Source organism: Artemia franciscana, chromosome 10 (genome assembly GCF_032884065.1).
Source record: "Artemia franciscana chromosome 10, ASM3288406v1, whole genome shotgun sequence".
NCBI classification, from domain to species: Eukaryota; Metazoa; Arthropoda; class Branchiopoda; order Anostraca; family Artemiidae; genus Artemia; species Artemia franciscana.
Window position 1 is genome coordinate 40,457,905 of NC_088872.1, and position 23,129 is coordinate 40,481,033.

At 36.1% G+C, this 23,129-nt stretch overlaps 1 protein-coding gene and 1 long non-coding RNA gene across 10 annotated transcripts in view; one reads left to right on the forward strand and one right to left on the reverse strand.

Moving 5' to 3' along the window:
• The window catches only part of LOC136032192 (lysosomal alpha-mannosidase-like), a 459,508-nt gene that overhangs the window by 90,207 nt on the left and 346,172 nt on the right, over nucleotides 1-23,129 (forward strand). For all 7 annotated transcript variants that reach the window (XM_065712394.1, XM_065712397.1, XM_065712399.1 and 4 more), the window contains 2 exons: nucleotides 14,653-14,855; nucleotides 16,486-16,622. In XM_065712394.1, coding sequence (XP_065568466.1) covers nucleotides 14,653-14,855; nucleotides 16,486-16,622 — 340 coding nt within the window. The remainder of the gene's footprint in view (nucleotides 1-14,652; nucleotides 14,856-16,485; nucleotides 16,623-23,129) is intronic.
• LOC136032194 (uncharacterized) overlaps nucleotides 1-23,129 on the reverse strand; it is a 62,931-nt gene that overhangs the window by 22,762 nt on the left and 17,040 nt on the right. The window contains exon 1 of one of the 3 annotated variants that reach the window (XR_010618672.1): nucleotides 12,980-13,142. The exons of 1 other annotated variant lie outside the window; for it this stretch is intronic. This is a non-coding gene — a long non-coding RNA (uncharacterized LOC136032194). Of the gene's footprint in view, nucleotides 1-7,297; nucleotides 7,374-12,979; nucleotides 13,143-23,129 lie in introns of those variants that run through there. One more of the 3 variants, XR_010618674.1, reaches the window with a different exon arrangement.

Genomic DNA, 23,129 nt, shown 5'->3' on the forward strand with positions numbered 1-23,129 from the left:
TTCTTAGAGTTCGTTTGACCTTCTGACAATCATGTGGGTTTTCATGATCCGAGGGGAAGGTTTCATTTCCAATTGGAAGTTTTGGGATTTATTTTCCTGATATCGAAATATAACCTCGTAAAATGTGTCTTTTTCTTTTCCATTGCAAGAAATTTTCAACGTCAACGTGTCTGGCTCAGACTCATTACTCTTAATCTAAAGAGATTCAAATATATAACACAAAACTTAATTAGTTTTTTCGTAGGCTTTAAAGGTTTTCATTGTGGAGCGGGGGGAGTCAGCCGCAAAAAGAAGCATTTCAAGCATTGCAAGGATTTCTTAGGATCACTTAGACTTCTTATAGCCCACCGTTCGTCCTGTTCTTTCGCTTTTTTGAAAAAATTACTATAAATTTCTCTGATAGTATGTTTTTCTTTTTTGAATATCTGCTACTTCAAAAGCTTACTTTTAGAATTATATCTCATAAGTATCCTAATAGACGCATCACGCAGTCTATGACTCAAATTTTTAACCAGGATTTGATATTTACGTATTATACCGACCACAGTCAAGAACTGAAGTTAGGTTAATGCCTTTTTTGGAGTGGCAACACAAGTCCAGGTTACTGGGCTTCATGCTTTCCTTTGTTGACTTTTTTTGTGAATAAATTATGTCTCAATTGAAAAAAAAAATCCTGATGATATATACCAAAATAAGATGAAAATATGATATTTTAGAAACGAAATTACGGAAACTACAACAGAGAATTATGGAAAGCAGGCCGCCTAGAACGCATTTTAAAAGGTTTGGCCTTTCTATCAGTTTTGAAAACTGTCAATTTTTTGTTGTAAATTGTTTAGAGGATAATGTCAGGGCGACTCTCGATTGCGGCAATGGTGTTATTTTTCAGTCGTCGCGAATAGTCACTAATTTGGGATTACCTTATGCTGCTTCGAAAAGAGATTTTAAACCAGTCCTGGTTCAGAATGTTCAGATGAAACTACGCAAGGCATTTGGTCTTTTAATTCGTTTTCGGGGTCTTTACCGTCGGGACGTCCTTGGTCGTATGTATAGCGCTGTTGCTCTGCCTCACGTATTGTTCCCGTCCCTCCTCTTCCGTAATTTCAGACCTTCTGATCTTTCGCCCATTAAAGTTTCTTATTTTAAATTTTGTAAATTTTTACTTAGTTTCCCCCTTTCTTTTAGTAACACTGAGATTGTTTTAAAGCTTAAAGTGAAGGGTCCTGTAGTCTGTATAAAGAAAAAATATAAAACATTTGAAGATAAGGCGAAAATTAACCTTTTAGGCCACAATCTATTTCTGTTTTTTAGTAACAGTTCTGGCTCTTGATGATTTATAGGCCAAACTATTTAGCAAGTGTTTGATCAGTATTTGATATGTTTTGATTGTAAGTGTTATCATTTGTCTTTTCTTTATATTATATTGTAGCGTACTCCTCATTTTTTGAGGGAAATAAAGAAAATAAATAAATAAATAAATTATATTAAATACCTAACCTAACCAACTTTATATATTAATTATTTAATTAGAATATATCTGCGTAGTAGTTTATCTCACTAAAGCTAATCTGATTATTTCCGAGTGGACACAGATAAACTAGTTTTAAGTAGATCAAGAATAACAGTGTAGTCGGTATAATACGTAAGTACCCATGATTTTGTTCATTCAAAGAACAATTTGATTTTCTCCCTGAAAATTAAAACGGTAAAAATAAGATTTGTTGCATACATTCTTAAACATGTTCAATCCCTCTTCACGTATGCTACGGGATTTTCAAAATACTTCGAAGCTGCTATTTTATCTCCCCAGAACGTGATATATCCGATTTTCTCGCTCATAGAAATAGTTAAAAAATGAGGATTTTGATAAAAAAAAGTTCTGTTGTCCAAATTTCTTTTAAAGCTAAAACTTAAAATATACAAAAATTATTGCTACGCAATTTGTGCAACATACATCTGGAGATGTGGCTCAAATGAACTGGGTAATGTTTTTTGCTGATATTTTTGGAATTCAAGAAAACTTGCGCTTTACTCAAAGAATAAAAGCAATCGTACAAAACAGGATTAGGAACAGAAATGTTCCTAAGTAGCTAATTTATGAATGACTATAATTTACGTAAAAATATATTTTTCTGACCTAAGCGACCAAATTAAAGAAGTGAAAATCAGTTTTCAAGTTTTTTCAACTGGAAGTAAGGAGCAACATTAAAACTCAAAACAAACAGAAATTATTCTGTATATGAAGTAGGAGCCCCCCCTTCTCAATACCTTATTCTTCACGCTAAAGTTTTTAGCACTTTTAAAAACCTTCCTATTCTAATTCAGCTGTTTCAGGAGTCGTTCTTACAAAATTTGGACAAACAGTCAAACTTTAGCGTATAGAGCAAGGTATTGAGGAGAGAGTAACCCTTCATAAACAGAATATTTTCTATTCATTCGGAGTTTTAATATTGCTTCTTATTTTTAGTTCAAAAAACTTTTTTTATATTTAATTTCTGATCTTTTTTCAAATAATGTCGGTAAATTCGGCTCACCTTCCATGAAGAATTCCCTCCCCTCTTGGGAAATTCCTCCGTGGAAAGTCCATTCCACGTAAAATACACCCCCCTGTAAAATTCTTCTTGGACAACTCCAGCCTCACTGAAAATCTCCCCTTCCCCTTCCGTAATTTTTTTTTTGCAGAAGTTTCAGCCTGAAAAATTCTCATTAACATACTTTCATTTGAAAAAGACTAAGTTCTAATCATTTTTCCGATTACTCCAGAAATTCCCCCTTCCATGGAAATTATTTCCCAGAATTCTTAACACCTGCTGAAAACAACCCCTGGATATTTCCTTTGGAACATCCCCACATGCAAAATTGAGCAGGCAAAGAGAAAGTAAGACAAATAAAAAGATTTTCGTATAGCGATTCCGCCAAACTTCCCCCGGGAAACTCACCCCCGGAAATTTCCCTCCACTTGGAAAACTATCCCCGAGAAAAATCCCCCCCTATCTCCCAAGGGACTGGGGGGGGGGAGATCATGTTATCTTCAAAGGCATAATTTGGACTTTTCAACTATGTTGAATGAAATGACTATCTCAAAATTTTGATCGGACGATTCTGGGGAAAAGGGGTGGGGGGTGGGAGGGGGCTAGTTGCCATCCAATCTTGTTGGTCACATAAAAAGGACACTTAGAACTTTCATTTACCATTCGAATTAACCCTTTCCCGATATTCTAGGACTACCGGTTCGATTCGATCGCCTCTGGAAAAAAAATAACAAAAAACAAGAGCTAAGAGCTCATATGGCACTTGTGACGAGGCGAGGAGAGCTAATAGCCAAGAGATCATATGGTATGAGCTCTAACAAAATTCTATGAATCAATAGATTGATTTAAAAAGGAAAATAAGAGGCTTAATTCTGGTCAAGATTTAAAATAAGAGCTCTGAGTCACAAAGTCCTTCTAAATATCAAAATTCATTAAGATCCGATCACCCACTCGTAAGTTATAAACACCTAATTATTTCTAATTTTTCCTCTCCCTTTTACCCCCCAGATGGTCGAATCTGGGAAAACGACTTTATCAAGTCAAATTGTGCAGCTCCCTGACACGCCTACCAATTTTTATCGCCCTAGCACCTCCAGAAGCACCGAACTCGCCAAATCACTGAACCCCTCCCCCCAACTCCCCCAAAGAGAGCGAATCCAGTACGATTTTGTCAATCACGTATCAAGGACATTTGTTTATTCTATCCACCAAGCTTCATCCCGATTCCTCCACTCCAAGTGTTTTTCCAAGATTTCCCCCTCCAACTCCCCCCAATGTCAAAAGGTCTGGTCGGGATTTGAAATAAGAGCTCTGAGACATGAATTCCTTCTAAAAATCAAATTTCATTACGATTCGATCATCTATTCGTAAGATAGAAATACCCCTTTTTTCATGTTTTCCAATAATTCTGGTTTCCCCCTCCAACTCCCCCGAATGTCACAGGATCTGGTCGGAATTTGAAATTAGAACTTTAAAGCACAAGATCCTTCTAAATATCAAATTTCATTAAGATCTGGTCACCCTTTCGTAAGTTACAAATACCTCAATTTTCAAAATTACCCCCCCCCCCAATTCCACCAAAGAGAGCAGATCCGGTCCAGTTATGTCAGTCACGTATCTTAGACAGGTTTCTATTCTTCCCATCCAGTTTCATCCTGATCTCACCGCTTTAAATATTTTCTAAGATTTCCGGTCCCCCCAACTGCCCCCTCCCCCAATTACGCTTGATCTGGTTGAGATTTAAAATAAGATATCTGAGTAACGAGGTCCTTCTAAATATGAAGTTTCATGAACTTCGTAAGTTAACTCCTTACTTACTCCTTACTCTTCGTAAGTTAACTCCGGTCACTCCTTCGTAAGTTAAAAATACGTCATTTTTTCTTATTTTTCGGAATAACACCCCCTCCCCAATTGAGCGGATCTGTTCCAATTATGTAAATCACGTATGCAAGGTTTCTGCTTATTTTTCCAACCAAGTTTCACCCCAATCCCTTCAATCTAAGCGTCTTCCATCATTTCCCCACCCAAAACTTTCCCCAATGTCACCAGATCCGGTCAGGATTTAAAATAAGAGCTTTGAGACACGATATCCTTCTAAATATCAAATTTCATGGAAATCCAATCACCCGTTCGTAAGTTAAAAATACCTCATTTTTCTAATTTTTCAGAATTAACCCCCCCCCCCAACTACCCCAAGGAGAGCGGATCCGTTCTGGCTATGTCAATCATGTATCTAGGACTCGTGTTTTTTTTCCACCAAGTTTCATCCCGAACCTCCACTGTAAGTGTTTTCCAAGTTTTAGGTTTCCCCCTCCCAACTCCCCCCCAATGTCATCAGACCGGTCGGGTTTAAAATAAGAGCTCTGAGCCACGATATCCTTCTAAATATCAAATTTCATTGAGATCCGATCACCAGTTCGTAAGTTAAAAATACCTCATTTTTTAAAAATTTTCAGAAATACCCCCCTCCCACTACTCCAAAGAGAGCGGATCCGTTCCGTTTATGTCAATCATCTATCTAGGACTTGTGTTTATCATTCCCACCATGTTTCATCCCGATCCCTCCACTCTAAGTGTTTTCCAAGTTTTAGGTTTCCCAATCCCAAATCCCCGCCCCCGTCACCAGATCCGGTCGGGATTTAAAATAAGAGCTCTAAGACACGATATCCTTCTAAACATCAAATTTCATTGAGATTCGATCAGCCGTTCGTAAGTTGAAAATACCTCATTTTTCTAATTTTTAAGAATTACTCCCCCCCCCCCAACTACCCCAAAGAGAGCGAATCAGTTCCGATTATGTCAATCATCTATCTGGGACTTGCGCTTATTTTTCCCATCAAGTTTCATCCCGATCCCTCCACTCTAAGTGTTTTACAAGATTTTAGGTTTTCCCCCTCCAACTCCCCCCAATGTCATCAGATCCGGTCGGGATTTAAAATAAGAGCTCTGAGACACAATATCATTCCAAACATCAAATTTCATTAAGATCCAATCACTCACTCATAAGTTAAAAATACTTCATTTTTTCTATTTTTGCCGAATTAAACAAGTGCCATAAAAACAAATAAACACGCACCCGGGATCTTTGTTCAAGCACAACATACAGTAGGAGCTTGAAACTTCTACTACAGGGTTTGCGGATACGCTGAATCTGATGATGTGATTTTAGTTAAGATTTGTTGACTTTTAGGGGGTGTTTCCTCCATTTTTGACAATCAGGTGAATTTTTTCAGGCTCATGGCTTTGGATGGGTGACATTGATCTTAATGAATTGTATATATTTGGAATCAGCAATCAGCATAATACGTGTTGCTCCTTACTTACATATCGTTACCACTAAGTATTTTATAATTATTAACTATAGGTCTTACGTCCACCTATTCGAAAAACATGAACTTTTTCCCATAAGCTCTCTAGGGGGTAGATTTTCATTGCCATTATGAAGAGTTACAAATAAAAAAAAAAAAATTACTTGCGAAATTTTCCTATATGAAAGAGACACTAAAAGAATTTTATATTCATAATTAATATAGGTTTCAAAAATTTGTGTTAACATTGTTGCAATTTTTCTGCCGAAATGCTGCAAAAAAATTTCGAACTTCTCACAAGAAGGCTTACTTTCGTTATTTTTACTTCTTACTTAACCAATATTTTAGAAGAATTGATCTAAAAAATCTCATTATTATGAGTAATACAAGGTTATAATAAGATATTTAATAAAATTCAGGAAGGGGGCAGTGCCTTTCCCTTGCCCCGAAACATCGGGGCGGTACATGACGCCGAAACCAGTGACAAATTCATGCGCGCCTTGTCGGAAAAAAATTCCGAACTTCTCACAAGAAGGCTTACTTTCGTTATTTTTACTTATTACTTAACCAATATTTTAGAAGAATTGATCTAAAAAATCTCATTATTATGAGTAATACAAGGTTATAATAAGTTATTTCACAAAATTCAGGAAGGGGGGCAGTGCCTTTCCCTTGCCCCGAAACATCGGGCTGGTACATGACGCCAAAACCAGTGACAAATTCATGCGCGCCTTGTCGGAATACGGGAAGTAAAACTGTAATTACGAGAACTTCCCTTCAATATTTCGACGCTCCCACGATATTTTGGAGAACAAACTAAAAAAAATAGACGCATCATGGTTTCAAGCTGTTTCTCGCTTTCTTCTTCTTCTTTTTTATAGTCAGGATAAATACAAATAGTATGTGTCATTGTCCGTGAAATAGTTCAGAATTGAGTGAAAATAATTTTTTTTCTCTCGGTTGTCTTTTTTTTCAAAACTTCTAATTTTCATTTGCTGAGGTGACAGGGAGGGGGAGCAATCAAGAGATTTTAAGCATCTGACTGAAGTTTTCGGACCACTGAGAGGTCCATGGTACACTGTTTATACTCCCTGGCCTATCCACTCTGGAAATGACACAAAAAGTCCCGTTTTTGCCGCCATATGTCATCCTACGATGGCGTGGTCAAGATTTTTGATGTCCTGCCAGTGCTATAGAAATCAAATAAACTAGAAAAAACAGATCAGCGTTTCAAGCTCTTTTTCAAAATTTCCCCGTGATTGTTTTCGCTATTGCCTTTTACTATTAAGACAAACATAAATAACAGCTGCTATTCCTAATCAAGATTAATTGATTCTTTCATTAGGCATTTTTTTCTAAACTTGTTATTAAACTCTCGGTTACTATAGGCTGAGCTTCGCTCTTTACTAGGTTGCAGCTAATGCTGCAGCTATGATGATAAAAGAAAGAAAAGATTACAAAGAGAGTGAAAGTGATCATTCCTCGGGGATGCATCCTCTAAACAGGTTGAAACTCGTGGAACACGCGATTGTCATGTTTTTGTTTAACTTTTGCTGTAACTTGGTCCAACTCCAAACTCGTGTTTCTTCGGGGGATTGGAACTTTACCAATGTTACGCATTATCTCTGGCCGAAATCTTGGCCAACTTTTTTGTTAGATCAATTTGCGGTTAATAAAAACGGCAAAGGAGTCATTTTTATAACCTAATAGGTCTTGTCAACTGGCCAGGTTTTTATATGGTTAGTTTTCCTTGCTCCTTGCAATTAAGATAGACGTATTGCCTAGAGGGTTTCAATCTACATGGCAATATATGTATTCAATAGTTCAAGTAATTAATTGGGCCTGCGTTAGATGTTCGCTCCTCCTTGTGTATACGCTTATACGATTACAAAACTTCAGAGAACTTCCAAAATAATTTTGGCAGAAAGCGCCAAAACACATCCATTTTTGACTGTACTAATATACTTTTATCAAACACTTTAATCGACGGCTTTCCCCTCGAGATCTCGTGTGTTTTCGTTTATAATCATGGATATCATTTGGGACATGAATATGAACACATGAATAACGAAGAATAACATAAAGACGTGAATAACGCGTTCCTTAATTCTGGAATTTCATAGGAAAAATAGAAAAAAAAAGGAGTATGAAAACGGGTTTCAGTTTATATACCTGCCCCTTCCAAATTGTCTTTTGCCATTGACCCTTATTGACTTCCGAAGAAAATCGCTATGGTTTTTGTATTATTTATATCTTATGCGTATGACTAGACGCACGGGGCTTTACCCGGTGCATTCTAACCTTGACTCTACCTTATATCAAGACTGGCTTGAGGATATAGGGCTCCCCCAGGGGAAGGGGGGCATTTTCTCTCCCTTAGAAGACAAAATACATAAAAATTATTGATTGTAATACAAGAGCTTTCTGACAAAAAGTATTTTTCCAAACTTTTGCTCCCCCCTCATTGAAAATTTAATTTATGGCTCATGTCTACTTAGAGAAATTTCGCAGGATTTCGATGCATTAGAACTCTCCCTGGAAACCTTATAAAGGAGTCAGAACGTCGAAAACTCGGTAGAAATTTTCGGTATTTTCCTGAAGTTTTTTATACGATCAGTGAATCTATCAGCTCAATAGCAACCAAGACACATATAAACATAACATAAAATACTAATGAGAATGAAACAAATAATATTTATTCTTTCTGTTAGATATTATAGTCTTTTTTACACAAAAGGATATTTGGAAAGGACATTAATGGGATCAGAAATGCAAAATAAATCACATGTTCCTTATTTTCGAGTTAATTGCATCATCCTTGGCTCCCACAAATATATCACACATGCAGTTAATTGAATTTAACGGCAATTCAGTTGCACGCAGATGCAGCGCGCATATTGTTGAGACAAACGTGTTTTGCAAGTCTCATTTGTAATCAGAGTTTTGCAAATTAGAGTTTTATTTTGGGCTGGAACTAAGGGCAAATAGTCAAAATGCCATCTATAAAAATCTTCGGGGTCAGGGAATGGGAAGGTTTTTCTATTTCGTTGGATTAATCCTTAATTTCAGTGATACCCGTGTGATTGTAGTTTATTTAATACCGTCAATCAAGAGCTTCGACATTAAAACTTGGGAAAGCATGAAATATGGACTTGGACTAGTTGGCTGTTGAAAATATCACTTTATTAATACATCTGGATTTTAAGAGAATTTTTGAAAGCCTTTTGGTGTTAGGTCATGTTATTCTGTTTATATCTCCAAGATTCTACTCATTTAATGATTCTTAGGCATTTTCTTCCATAGCATTGCTAAAGCGTGATTTATACCCATCGGTGCAAAGTTCATATTCTTTCGTTTGGATCAAGGGATCATCCATTATATTAAACATGAACATTATGAATCCTTTAGAACCCCTTCACATCGCTTTCAAAGTTTGCAGGCCACCAAGCAGGGTTACAGAAGTGCCTCTGCCAACCTCCCTCTGGAGTCTGTGCCTATGATCATACATGGTTTACTCGTATTTTTCAAAGGCCGCATAAGTTTGTGTAGGAACATCAATTATTCTTTTGTGTTCCCCAGGTGTAGGCGTACGCAGTCTCTAGAATGTTGGAAACCACTTTTTACAACATATTCTAGAAAGATGCTCCTTTTAATCACGATGTTTTATTTACCTTTATACGTACCCACTCTTATCCCTGTCCCTGAGTATCGTTTTTTTTCGTTTTCTGTCTCAGGCATTCATTCGTGGGTACTTGTTAGTAGTTTTGGGCGATAATTTGATTAAGCGATATATCGATAGATGGATATTTTTACTTCCGATATTCGATAATGGATTTCAATATTTATTACATTTTTTTCTCAGATTACCTTTAGGGTTTGGCAAAATTCAATAACAAAGGAATTCAATAATAAAAAGAGAATTTTGCACAATATTTTTCCAAATTTTGAATAAAATACAGAAAAACTTCAGAAAAACGAATAGCAAAATACAGAAAAACGAATATTACAAAAACCCTGATTTGGAATTCCTCGGGCTTATAATAAAGAAAAATAAGCTACTGGTTATTTTTGACTATTCAAATCAGTAATATGTCAATATTCCCACTGAGAATTGGTTCAGGCTTTCAGTGATTCACTTGAAAGTAAGGAGCAACACTAAAACTTAAAAGATCAGAAATCGTTTTGTATATGAGAGGCATGACCCCTTCTCAATGCCTTGGTCTTCACACCAAAGTTATTTTTTTTATTTTAACAATCTCCTTACTCTAATTAGACGGCTCTTGTGTTTCAGAAATTGTTTTTAAACAATTGGGACAAAAAGTAATAAATAGCGTAAAGAGCGAGGTGTTGAAGAGAGGGATTGCCCTCATATACGGGATAATTTCTGTTCGTTTTAAGTTTTAATATTGCTCCTTAGTTTCAATGAAAAATTAGTTTTTTTTATTTAATTTCTGATCGTTTTTTAAATAACTCCCAAAAATTCGCCTTTTCTATCCATGGAAAATACCCCCAAGTAAATTTCTCCTTGGAAAGTTTCTCTCGCGTAAGATCTTTCATCCTTCAGACAATTTCATCCCTGCTGAAAATTCACTCAAAAAAAATTCTTACGGACAGTTCCGCCAGGAAAATTATTTTTTGGCTACTTTCGTTTGAAAAAAAGACTTGTTTTTCTTCTAATTTCCAACCGTTTCCAAAACTTGCCGCAAAATTTTTCCTCCGTGGAAAATATTTCCTGGAATTTTTCCCAATGTTTCAATGGAAGATTTGTCCCCATGGAGAGTCTATGCAATTTTCCCGGAATTTCTCCACATAAAAAAATGAACTTTGCTAAGAGAAAGTAAATCAAATAAACAGAATTTTGTATAAGAATTCTGGTAAATTCCCCCGTGTATAGTTTCCCTTTGAAACTTCTTCGGAAGCTTACCTACCCATGGAAAATTCTCCCCTTGGAAAATCCCCCCGCAAAAAATTCTCCCCGCACAAAATTCACTCTCCCCCAAGAATGTCTGTCCAAAAATGTCCCAATAACAAAAACTATATGCAAACACATGACAAATTTTTTAATTTACAACCCTTTTCTCCACGGACTTGCTGGGTCGTGCCATCCCCAGAGGAATGAAAGTTCTTAAGCTTTCAATTTTCAATTCAATTTTCATATTTTTTTTCCTCAGTTGCTCTTTGATTCTCATTGAAGTAACTCAAATAGCTGCTTTTTCCTGCGTGGATAAGTAGCGACAATTGTATTTACTATTATTGGTGGTGGTTTTTATTTGTTTTTAGATTAGTTTTTTTTTTTTCTATCTTGTGCTGAAGACGCCTTGTTTGGATACAGGCGAAATATCCGCGTTATTTTAGTCTTTCAATTCTACTGGCCGTCGTCTCGTTGTAAGTTTTCTTTTTGTAGAGCTTTATCTCTCTTGGTTGTTTATCATCCCCAGAGGCATGATACTTGACCTTTCAGCTATGCTGATTTAAATGGCTATCTCAAAATTTTAATCGGACGACTTTTGTAAAAAATCAGCATGGGAGGGAGGGGGAATCTAGTTACCCACCAATCTGATTGGTCACGAAATGGGGAATTAGAACTGTAATTTCCTTTCGAGCGAGCCCTCTTCCGATTTTATATGACTATTAGTTCGATACGATCATCCTGGCAAAAAAATTAACAAAACAGAACAGATTAAAACGTATCTGCGATTTTTCTTCTGGCTAAATTTACAAAATTTCACACGTAGGAAGCTAGAAACCCTTAAAGTATAGTTCTCTGATATGCCGAATCTGTGTTTTTTATTAAGATGGATGTAATTTTTAAGGGGGCTTCCGCCCTTTCTAAAAAAACCATACACATTTTCTCAGGCTCGTATCTTTTGATAGGTACATAAAACTTGATGAATTTTGCATATCTGAAGCCGACATAAAAAATCCAATTCAATTGATATATAAAATTATTCTATTTATTCAATTGAATAGTTTGTCTTAAAAATTTTCTGTTGTGCAGTTTCGGGTGCTATTTGGCCGAGTTGCTCTTTACTCACATTTTGTTAGCACAAACTATTTAATTAGCTAATCAGGCTTGGAGTTCACTCTCAGAAAGGATATTGGTGGCGGGCATCGAAAAAATCTAGAGAGCCATGACAGATGCAGCTGCTGATGAAGCTTGTCTTGCATTGACTACTGAAACTTCATCATGGGATCCCCACAAACTGGCTTGATTCTTAATTCTGCACTTGCACCTACTGATACAGATTCCCAATTGTAGAAATTTCCAATCCATAATTTGGAGAAGATCGTTAGGATTAATATACAATTTCTAGAGAGTGTGATCTGAACAAGGCCTATAAGCTTAGAAGGTATTTTATCTAGCCAAGCCTTTTGCAGGTTCTCAGCAAAATGTGAGAGCAATCCTCACTAAATATAGTTTGAGAACAGGCTGTGCCATCTTTTGGATACAGTTGTGCATGCTGTGTATCGTCATAAATGAGTCAGTATATTGAATGTATTATTCTTCTTCTCGGCTATTTGTGAAACAATTTTCTATGTTGGATCTTTTCTGCTAGACGTTCACTGGTAGATACCGGGAAAAAAACGAAATAATGTCGTTTTCGATATCTATATTTATTTTTCGACATTCGATATCGATATTTGGTGCGATAAACCGATTTCGATATTCTATATCGCCCAAAACTAATTGTTAGTTATCCTAACTAAACTCAAGTTCTTGACCTGAGTAAAACCGGTTTCTTTGTCTTCATTTGGAGATCATTAGTTTATTGTCAGTGAGATAAACTACTATACAGGTATGTTTAAGTAAATATTTAATATACAGAGTGGGTTAGGTATTTAATATAATACGTTCTGGGCGGCCTGCTTTCCATAATTCTCCGTTGTAGTTTACATAATTTTGTTTCTAAAGTATAATATTTTCATCATATTGTGGTATATTTCATTATGATTAACCTAATATCACTTCTTGAGTGTGGTTGGTATAACTAATAAGTACCTATTTATGTCTCAATTAGACTTTTACACTTAATTCTTAGGCTATTTGCATTATTTTACTATAAACTATACCATGTACACTGTACACATAAAATATGCTGTGGTTTATGTATGTGCGTTTGCATGCAGTATGTAGTATACCTGACAAATGTATTTCTAACCGTTTCCAAATTGTCTCATTATCCCTTTTTCGCTCAGTTCGGGAACGTACGGCATAAATTATTACTATTTTTCAAACATTCCCAAGGTTTTCACGGGGAATACCAGCTTTCCCAGGATCTAACCCTTGTACACAGTAATAAATATTTGTGACGTATCCATTGATTCGCGGAAAAGAGTTGCGTGAATGATATACAAAATCAGAGTTGAATTTCGGGGTAGTAACAAGGATTCTTCTCAAAACGCTCTTTGACACGTGCAATATCCAGTTCACTTCCGTTGCCTGAAGTAAACACTAATTATTAGGTCGGTGTACATAAAAGAATGGCTATTGTTCGTTCACATTGTTCACTTCACATCTTTTTCGATTCCGTTTATTAGCGGTTATAAAAATTAATAGCTATTGCATAACCCAATTATCAATTTCATAGGGGGAGGATGGGACATTTGTTACTAAAGCGAAAATATGCAAATCTCCGTATTTATCTGAAGGCTCATATATAATCTCTAGGGCCATATCCAGGATTTTTGTAAGGGGTGGGGGGAATTAAAAAAAATATCAAAATGTAAAATTGATATTTAATCCCTCTTGATTGCTGGGAAATTTCTGGTCTTCACTGTTATTATGAAGTAAAGTGTAACATTAAACCCCAAAATGAGCCCCCTGGTCCATACCTCGCTCTTTACGCTCAAGTATTTTAGTACCTTCAAAGAGCTATTTATTCTAATTAAACGGCCTTTGTGATTCAGGGGTCGTTCTTAAAAAATTGGAACAAAATTTGAAGTTTAGGATATAGAGCGAGATATTGAGGAGGGGGTGAAACCCCTCATATACGTAATGAATTTTGTTCGTTTTAAATTTTAATTTTGCTCCTCGCTTGCAGTTGAAAAAACTTTTTTTATTTTTATTTAATTCCAAGATCAAAACACGACTCGAGGAGAGAAAAACTTGATTCCAGAGAGAAAAATGTGTTTAGGCAGTTCTGACTTATTTTTCTGCTATTTTTTTCATAAAATCCTCAACGAATGTAAATATTTTTACAATTATACAGGGATAATTAGTCCACGAACTACGCTGTTGATACGCCTATAGACTAATCAACCAAATTTCAAAACCCAAAACCATTAGGTTTTGACTATCACAGATGCATACATCCCCAGCTATCTTTTTTATTTAGTCAACTATTCAGTTATTAAATAGGTGGTAGTTGAGATATTCGATAGTTGAGTTATGTAGTGGTTGAGTTGATGGTGGCTGAGTTGAGGGTGACTGAGTTATGTAGCGGTTGAGTTTAGGACTGGTTTATTTGTGTTGTGATTAAGCTATGTGGTGGTGGGCTTAAGGTAGTTAAGTTATCTGATGGTTGAGTTGTTGAGTGGTTGAATTTATGGTGGTTGAGTTGGTGGTACTTGAGATACGTGTCAGCCAAAATGTGGTGTTACCCTAAAAACTTCACAGTTTTGAACCAACCAAAAAGAAAATCTGAGAAAATTGCAATTTTCAGGAATGAATAGATCTACGATGGATCCAGGGCAAAAAGTTTTTATTTTAGTTTCCTTGGTCCTCTAATACCTTTTGTAAACATTTACCATTTTGTCGTTTTTTCTAACATTTGAAGCTATTCACCACCTTATTCCTCTTCTTTTTTTTCTAGATTTATAAACGATACTTTTGGTGAATGTGCTCGTCCAAAGACTGTATGGCAAATTGACCCCTTTGGTCACTCCAAAGAGCAAGCGGCATTGTTTGCCCTCATGGACTTTGATGGATTGTTTCTTGGCAGAATTGATTACCAGGATAAAACCAATCGTAAATATTCTAAGACGATGGAAATGATTTGGGAGGCGGGTCACCCAGGTAATTCTGAGATTAAATTTATTTTAACTTACTAAGTTGCTAAGATGTCTTAATTTTGATAGCAAATGGGTTCCCCCAAAAATTCAGCATCCCTGTTTCAGTTGTCCTGAGGGATAGACCTATTCTACCTTATTTGTATTCCTTCTCTTATGAACAACAATAAATAACTGCTAAGCTTTCTTCTGCCATTGAAAAGCAAAGAATCCTGAATGTCTGAAGAATGCCGAAGAATGCGAAAATCCTAATTGAACTACTATAAATAATACATTTGGAAAATTATGTGGCAATTTTGCTAAACTATGGAAATACCCTTCCCTAACATCAAAATAAGAAAATCGTTTAATTAGAGGTATGGGTAGCGCCTAGGGGTAATATCAGTTTGCCACCCCCTCCCCTCTGAGCAACGTAAATAGGTCCATCTTTCCTGAAGACGCTGTACCCGGGGACAAGTACATCTCTCGCCCCGCCGCCTCCCTAGCTATGGCGCTGGGTCTTTGCAGCATATGGTTATATTTGGCCATTGAACCAAGATGTTAACTAAATATTCTTTGAAACCTCTATAAAGAAAATAACGTCCTTTGGCAGCTAAAACAGGTTTAAGTGGGAGCATTTCGTTGCTGCTCGAGCTGAGGTCGAAACAGACATTTTTTGGAAAAGTCTCATAACGCAGGAATCACGTCTACTTGAAGGTCAGGTGCCATCGTTAGGTTAGGAACTAGTGCGGCTCAGTTCCACGTGGCAGCTTTGCACCTGGCGCGATTGGTAAGAAACTAATTGAGTTCATTTGTTTTCTTAGGCAGCACAGTAGCACTGCCTAAGTAAAGAGCGAAGTGGCTTCAGTGTATTATTTTCTTTTTTTCTCATCCCACTTCGTATGGAAGGAGCGGCTGTAGAAACTTTGGAGGGGCGAAAAGGAGATTTCTTGCTAGTTGTGCCAGGTACAGCACTGCCACATAAGACTGAGCACGGACTGCCTAGTACGTGGGCCACGTGATATTTTGCCTGGCATGATTGCTAAAAAATCAGTCGAAATTTTTTTTCCCATGATTGCCTAGAAAAAATTTCCCTAGCCTAAAAACGAAGAAGAATCGTTACACTTGCGAAACTTGAAAAATAATTAGTTATTATGCAGTGACAAGATAGTATAATCCAGTTTGAAATACATCACCTATTTTTTTCTTGTTTTACGAATTTGGTACCCCAAAACACGCTTCACTCCAAAAGATTTCTTGCATAAGACTGAGCACGGACTGCCTAGTACGTTGGTCACGTGATATTTCGCCTGGCATGATTGCTAAAAAATCAGTCAAAATTTCTTTTCCCATGATTGCCTAGAAAAAATTTCCCTAGCCTAAAAACGAAGAAGAATCGTTACACTTGCGAAACTTGAAAAATAATTAGTTATTATGCAGTGACAAGATAGTGTAATCCAGTTTGAAATACATCACCTTTTTTTTCTTGTTTTGCGAATTTGGTACCCCAAAACACGCTTCACTCCAAAAGATTTGTTGCATGGTTGAGCATAGTGCAAATACGAATTATGCATAATGTATAGCATAATGCGTGTTTAGTACATACTGCATACTCAATATTGGTTGCATCTTAATTGGTTCATTTTTCTTGCTTTTAGGTGACAGAACCTCTTTATTTACTGGTATTTTGTACAATAATTATAGTCCTCCTCCGGGATTCTGTTTTGATTCCTATTGCAGTGATCAACCTATTGTGGATGATCCCCATAGTCCTGAATACAATGTCAAAACAAGAGTGAGTATATTTATCTTTTTCAGCTAATGAACTGTTCCCTCAATACCCTTCGTAATAAATATAGTTTGTAATATGATTTATTTCTAGTATCAGTTAATCTTTAGATATCGTGAACCTTAGAGCTAGAGCACCAAAAGAGAGTTCATTAGGGATATTTTTTTTCTTCTTAGAATTACTTTCTTTCTTCTTAGAAATTTTATTTAGAGTAACATATTTTGTAAGTTTTTTCGTTTTTTTAATGTTTATATAGCCTTTTTAAATCGCATATGTAGTTTAAATATGGGCCCTGTAAGTATAAAAATTGTTCAGTTGTATTTTGAATGCCAACAAATACAAATACTTGGCCCATAATAAAACTAAGAAGAAACGAAAAAGATTTTTCAATTTTTCTGTTGCCCTTTAAAATTCCGACTGTAAGGCAACGCTTCTTAAAATGGGCAGCCGAATCTTGGAAATTATTTCCTTTCTGAAAATCATATTCCTCTGGTATCATAGCATAACAGAATGGTTCATGCAACTACAAGGCCATGCGTACTAAGGGGCAGTGGTTTCTCCCCCCCCCATGTACCAAATGCATAGTATACGCACTCTTAAATGATTCAAAAATTGCATTTCCTATAATTATTCTGCTCCTCCCGATACGGCTTTACACCCGCCCCCTCTCAAATCTAAATACTGGGTATGGACTAAGTTGGTAGCATTAATTACTTGCTTTTTACAATCTTTCCTTGTTATTTATATGCAAGGTTAAAATAGCGGCTATTCATGTACTCTGAAGTATTGCTGCAACAAAAAATGCTTTATTGACCATGTATATTGATGGGAAAAAAAAAGAAAAAAATGGATGTGGGAATTTCCTTTTGCGTGAACTGAATGTTATCTTGGAGAAAATAAATCATTATGTTATCGTTTTCCTGGTTCGTGGCGCGAGTATTAATCAATTTAGGCACAGTTTCGGAATAAACAAGACAATTCAGGTTATATCAAGTGAAGGTGGCACGTGTCACATTTGGCAGGCCCTATATGTTTTCCTTCTAAAGATAAAATCTATTTTTCTGAGATGTAATTAATATTCTGCTAAGATATCATGTTATTTTTTAGAAGCTTTGAGAAGCAACACACATGTGTTAGGGAATTAGTGGTTGTATATTGCTTGCGTTTAATTCCGCTAAAAGGATTTCTGTCATCGAAAAAAAATTACGGAAAATTATAGTTACAACTAAGATTCCATTTAGGTTTTCTTGTCATTTTAATTCTAGTCCGACGTGCTGTATGTACTAATGTGTAGAGGTTACAAAGACGAATACTTAATTATGGCCAAGTATTATGGCTGGAAAAATCCTACTTCAAGCATTGCAGCATATAAAACTTATTTCTTGTAAGCGTGGAAGAAGAAGGGATGTAAGACATATGCCATAACTTGAAATTGCTTTACTTTGTGTTGAAACAGGTCTTTCTCTAGCCAACAACGCTCTATTATTCAGAAGAGGGTTAAGGTTAGGGTTTCCCTGGTCAAAGTGATTCTATACAAAATCGTACCGAATATGTGTGTGGGGGGGATATTTCGAGCACAATTTTTGCAACAACGTTGATGAAGCTATAACTTGCGGAATATATGAAGCATCCATGGTATTCGGGGAATAGGTGAGCGATATGTCTTTGAGTTTCTTTCCACTGTTTTCACTGTCCTGATTACTTAAAATGAGGCCCCAGCCCGGCTGAGCTACGAAATTCAAAATGTTACGGTATGCCTTAGTCTTGATATAAGTAAAGCCATTAGTAGACTTGTATGAATATGTTTTCTGACTTCAGCCACGAAAAATGTGTTGTAAACTCCCAGAATACTATTTGGTGGTGGATCGAGGCTGCTGGATTTAAGCATTGGATCCGACCGAAGCCAGAAAATAAGAATATCGGTACCTGCAGTACGCAGACCATTGGTCAGCATGCGAAAAAGTTTTAGTAGTTAGTCTTTATTGAGGCTGCTAAGGAATTCCGCCTGCGATTCAAAGGAAGAGGCGGAGATATATTTAGTCAATTTAATTGATTGCTGTGAATTGATGTTTCCAATTGTTTGGTTCAGTATGGTACAAATAGATTTTTAAGAAATAATTCTTCTTTCTAGTTCAGTTCAGTTCAGTTTGTTAATATAATACGCATAACAAATAAAATACACTGGGTCACCACGGAGAGACAGAGCTCGTGATTGTGGTGACCCCATCAATATTTATAACATAAACAATTTTAGTTGAAGATCCAATACCCAAGTCCAGGGCCCACCACACAAAGCAGAAAGACAAAATAAAAGCACAATAACAAAACAATCAAGCAAAGAGTAGATGTACTGTTAAGCCACTTTGTTCGCCAAATGATGCTAAAACAGTGAGGGTCGTCGTACTACAAGGCCGCTTCAGGCCCATTCAGCCCTGCACGTTTCTCCTCTAGCCTAGTTAATTCAGAAAATCTCTCCTTGCTCTCTTCTGTGAAGTTCTCTTGAAACTTTTTCTTATAACCTTTCCCCAACAATTCCGAAGATGTCCTGATTTTTGTGTTAAATCTAGCTGGATTATCAAAAAGTACAATATCTTGCAACCTATCATCTTTTGTCGTTTAAATTCTGATATTATTGTCTTCAGTTGAATAAGTTATGGTTAGAAGCAGATGAATGCATTCTGATCAAGGCTGATTTTTCTTTCTTGCCTTATTTAAGCCCTGTCCAAGAATTATGAAGTTTGGACCAACAGAAATAATCACATTCGTCTATCATTCTAGGAATAGTAGAAGATATCAAACAGTTCGTGGTGACGAGCTTTTTAGGGGGACTCTTTCGCGCTGGGTGAGGGAGGTCGGGGGAGGGAGTACGTGGGAGAATCTGTCCATGGAGGAATCAATCACGAGGGAAGAGAATTTTCATGAAGGGTGCGCAGGATTTTCTAGCATTATTTAAAAAAAAAATGAAAAAATAAATAAAAAAAGTTTTTTCAGCTGGAAGTAAAGAGCAGCATTAAAACAAAAACGAACAAAAATTATTACGTATATAAGGGGATCTGTCTCCTCCACAATACCTTGCTCTTTACGCTAAACTATTTTTAGTAATTTCAATTATTTATTCTACGGCCTTTGTGATTCAGGGGTCACTCTTAAAGAATTGGGACACAATTCAAGCTTTAGTGCAAAGAACAAGTTATTGACGAGGGGACAAGCCCCCTCGTATCCGCAATAAAAATATACAAATATAGGAGTTCATTACGTAAGTTAATTCGTAAGTTACATGTATTTATTACAAATAAAAACGAATAAAAAAGTTTATATTAACTGCAAGTAAGGAGCGACATTAAAACTCAAAACTAACATAAATTATTCCGTATATGAAAGGGGTTGTCCCCTCTTCAACGCCTCGCTCTTTACACTAAAGTTTTTTATTGTTTTAAAAAGCAGAGTTGTGAGAAAGAGTCTAACTTTATCGTAAGAAACGGGGCGTTGAGTAGGGGACAACCCCTTTCATATACAGAATAATTTTTGTTCGTTTTAAGTTCTAATGTCGCTCCTTACTTGCAGTTAAAAAAACTTGTTTTTTCTATTTAATCTAGCTTGTGTCTATCTTCTATCATTACTTGTAGTTCACTATCCGTAACTGGATAAATATTTTTTTTCTGTGAGGGGAGAGGAGGAATTAATCATGCACCACACACACAAAAAACGGGAGGGGAGAGTCTACATGTCTGACCCCCTTCTCTGACATATTAAGATTTTCAAAATTGCTTTTATAAAAAAATTTATATACTCTTAAATGATTTGAATATTTTTGTTACTTTTTGAAAAGTAATACCCGATCCAAAATGCGCTTCTCCGTCCGAAAAATAATGCAATCCTGCATGCGCGCTTATCTTGAAGGGGCTTCTTGTGGGGAAACATAAATTTGTGGGGAAGCATCCTGAAGTGGTATCTGTGGGGACGTATCTTGTGGGGAAGCTCAATAAAGAATTGTGATGTTTTGGCACTAAAATGCACACTTTGAGGTATCTCTATACCTCTCTAACTGCAAAACAATCAGAGAAGACCATTGTAGAGTTTTAAAGCCTTTATATGCAAATGTTTGGAATTTTGTATTTTTATTTTGCAAAAAGTGATCATGGATAAGAACAACAGCAAGTAAAACAACAGGAAATTTACCTAAGACAGTGAAATTTGTTGCAAGGGAAGGGTGGAGGTAGAAATTAATATATAATCCCCAGGGCTGTACTCAGGACTTCTGTTTTTGGGTTTATATTTTTGGGGGATTATTTTTAGGGGGGTTGGGACACAAAAAAACTGTAAAAAAAAAATCAAAAATTTGAAACTGATATTTGATCCCTCTTGATTTCTGGGAATATTTCTGATGTGCGCTGTTATTATGAAAGTAAAGAGTAACATTAAGCCCCAAAATGAGCAGAAATGTATTCCTTATAGGAGCGGACTGTTCCTTGCTTATTCCCACCTCTACTTTATGGTCACAGAACCTTCAGAGGGTGTTCATTACATCAGAAATTGAGAGTTCTAGTTCTTTTTTTAAAAGTCGGTAGTGATTTGAAATCAACGAACCAGGGGGTAATTTCCGGGTGGGGGGTTGATACTTTCTGTGGGAATTGTTTTCTGTCAAGAGTATTTTCCGGGGTAGGGGGGTAGCCTAAACGCCGGTTTTTGTACTACTTGTACTGCCAAATATTCATAGGGTTTGTAGTTGTAATAACTTAATTTAATTTGTTTATTCTTAGTAATTCTGCAATATAATGATTTAATTAGGGCTTGGAACATGGACGTTCGCATAGGGGACTAGGTGGAAATGCCCCATCCCCCGAGCAAAAATGAAGAAATTGAAAAAATGTGTAAAAAACATATGAACAAATGAGAAATACTTAAAGTTCTCGCATCGGGAGTTGCGTTAGCAGTGACATAATCGGCAATTTTTGGAGTTGCCTGGTATAAATATAGGAAAAAGCGCAATTTTAGAGAATCAGGGAAGATTAAGAGGACCGATTATTGGAAAGCCTGATTACATATCTGGACGGTAGGATCAAACCCATCTTCGTAGAGTATCTTGTTTGATAAATGACCTTTCAAACGAGTACCTAAAACTACCATTTGGTGAACAATTAGAAAGAAAATTTGTAAATTCAAGTGATCATTAAGGCTGAAATGTTACTATAAATAGATTACAGTTCTGTTGCCCTTTGTTGTGTCCGGTGAGATGAGGAGATATGTTTCATATTCTTCTCCCATTCTTATAGTTTTCATGTTTGCTACTACTTCATGTTTGCATGTCTATGCTACATGAAATATCTAAAAAATACAAATGTTATCTACATCTTATAATATCTAATCAGTTATTAATTAGTTTACGCTGGTTATTAATTAAAGTTTAATGTAGAATGTCAACTATAAAATTCTCAAGTGTTATATCGACTGAGGAGGGGGTCTATAACTCGGAGGCACGAGGAGCCAGCATCCGAGGAGGATTCTGGCTAAAACCGTAGTCTCTGTGCAGTTTAGGTGTATCTAATATTATTAATGGGCAAAAGACGTGAAAAAAAATGCCCCGTCTTAGGTATAAACATACTTGAAAACTGCAATTTTCTAAGGTTTTTCTTTTGGTTGTTTTACAATTTTCGTTACATTTTTTTGTCAGTGTCGCCATTTTGATCCTTGGAAATAAATAGGAAAAAATAATTAGTCAACTTTGACAATGTTTCGTCCGTCAAAATTCAAAAATTAATAATCAGTTGATTCCCAACTATAGTTCCATCATAATAGGAAAGCTACTCCTTTTTAAGCTGTTTGGATAGATATTAAGTTTTCAATGGTTTTAGCTTAGCTTTTGCTGATTTTTTGCCCAGGTTTCATTTTTTTAATTTGGTGACCGAAACTACTCAAAAGTGCGTATACGGAAGCCTTTGTCATAAAAATAAAAAAAAAAAAATGAATTTTCCGTTTTTTCTTTTTTTAAGTTTATATGCAGGTTTGATTAAGTTTTCACATAACCAATTGAAACTGTCAGATTATATTTTCACTTTGATTCCCTTATAAATCTGTCTCTGCATATCGACAACAACGGGTTACAAAATTTTGGGTTATTTAATTTTGCATTTGTTCCATATCAAACAGTTCGTGGTAATGAACTACTAAGGAGCGATGAATGATGTAAGGAGTGACCCGGCTCTATAGTAACCGAAACACTAAAAAACGGAATTTTGATACCAATAGTTACATCAAAAGAATCACATTTTAATGTTGATTTTAAATATATAAGTTTCATCAAGTTTTAGTCCTACCCATCAAAAGTTATGAGGCTGTAACTTTTTGAGGGGCTGTTCCCTCCTCAACGCCCCGCTTTTTACGCTAAAGCTTTTTACTGTTTTAAAAAGTAGAGTCGAGAGAAAGAGTCAAACTTTAGCGTAAAGAGCGGGGCGTTGCGGAGGGAACAGTCCCTTTCATCTACGGAGTAATTTCTGTTCGTTTTAAGTTTTAATG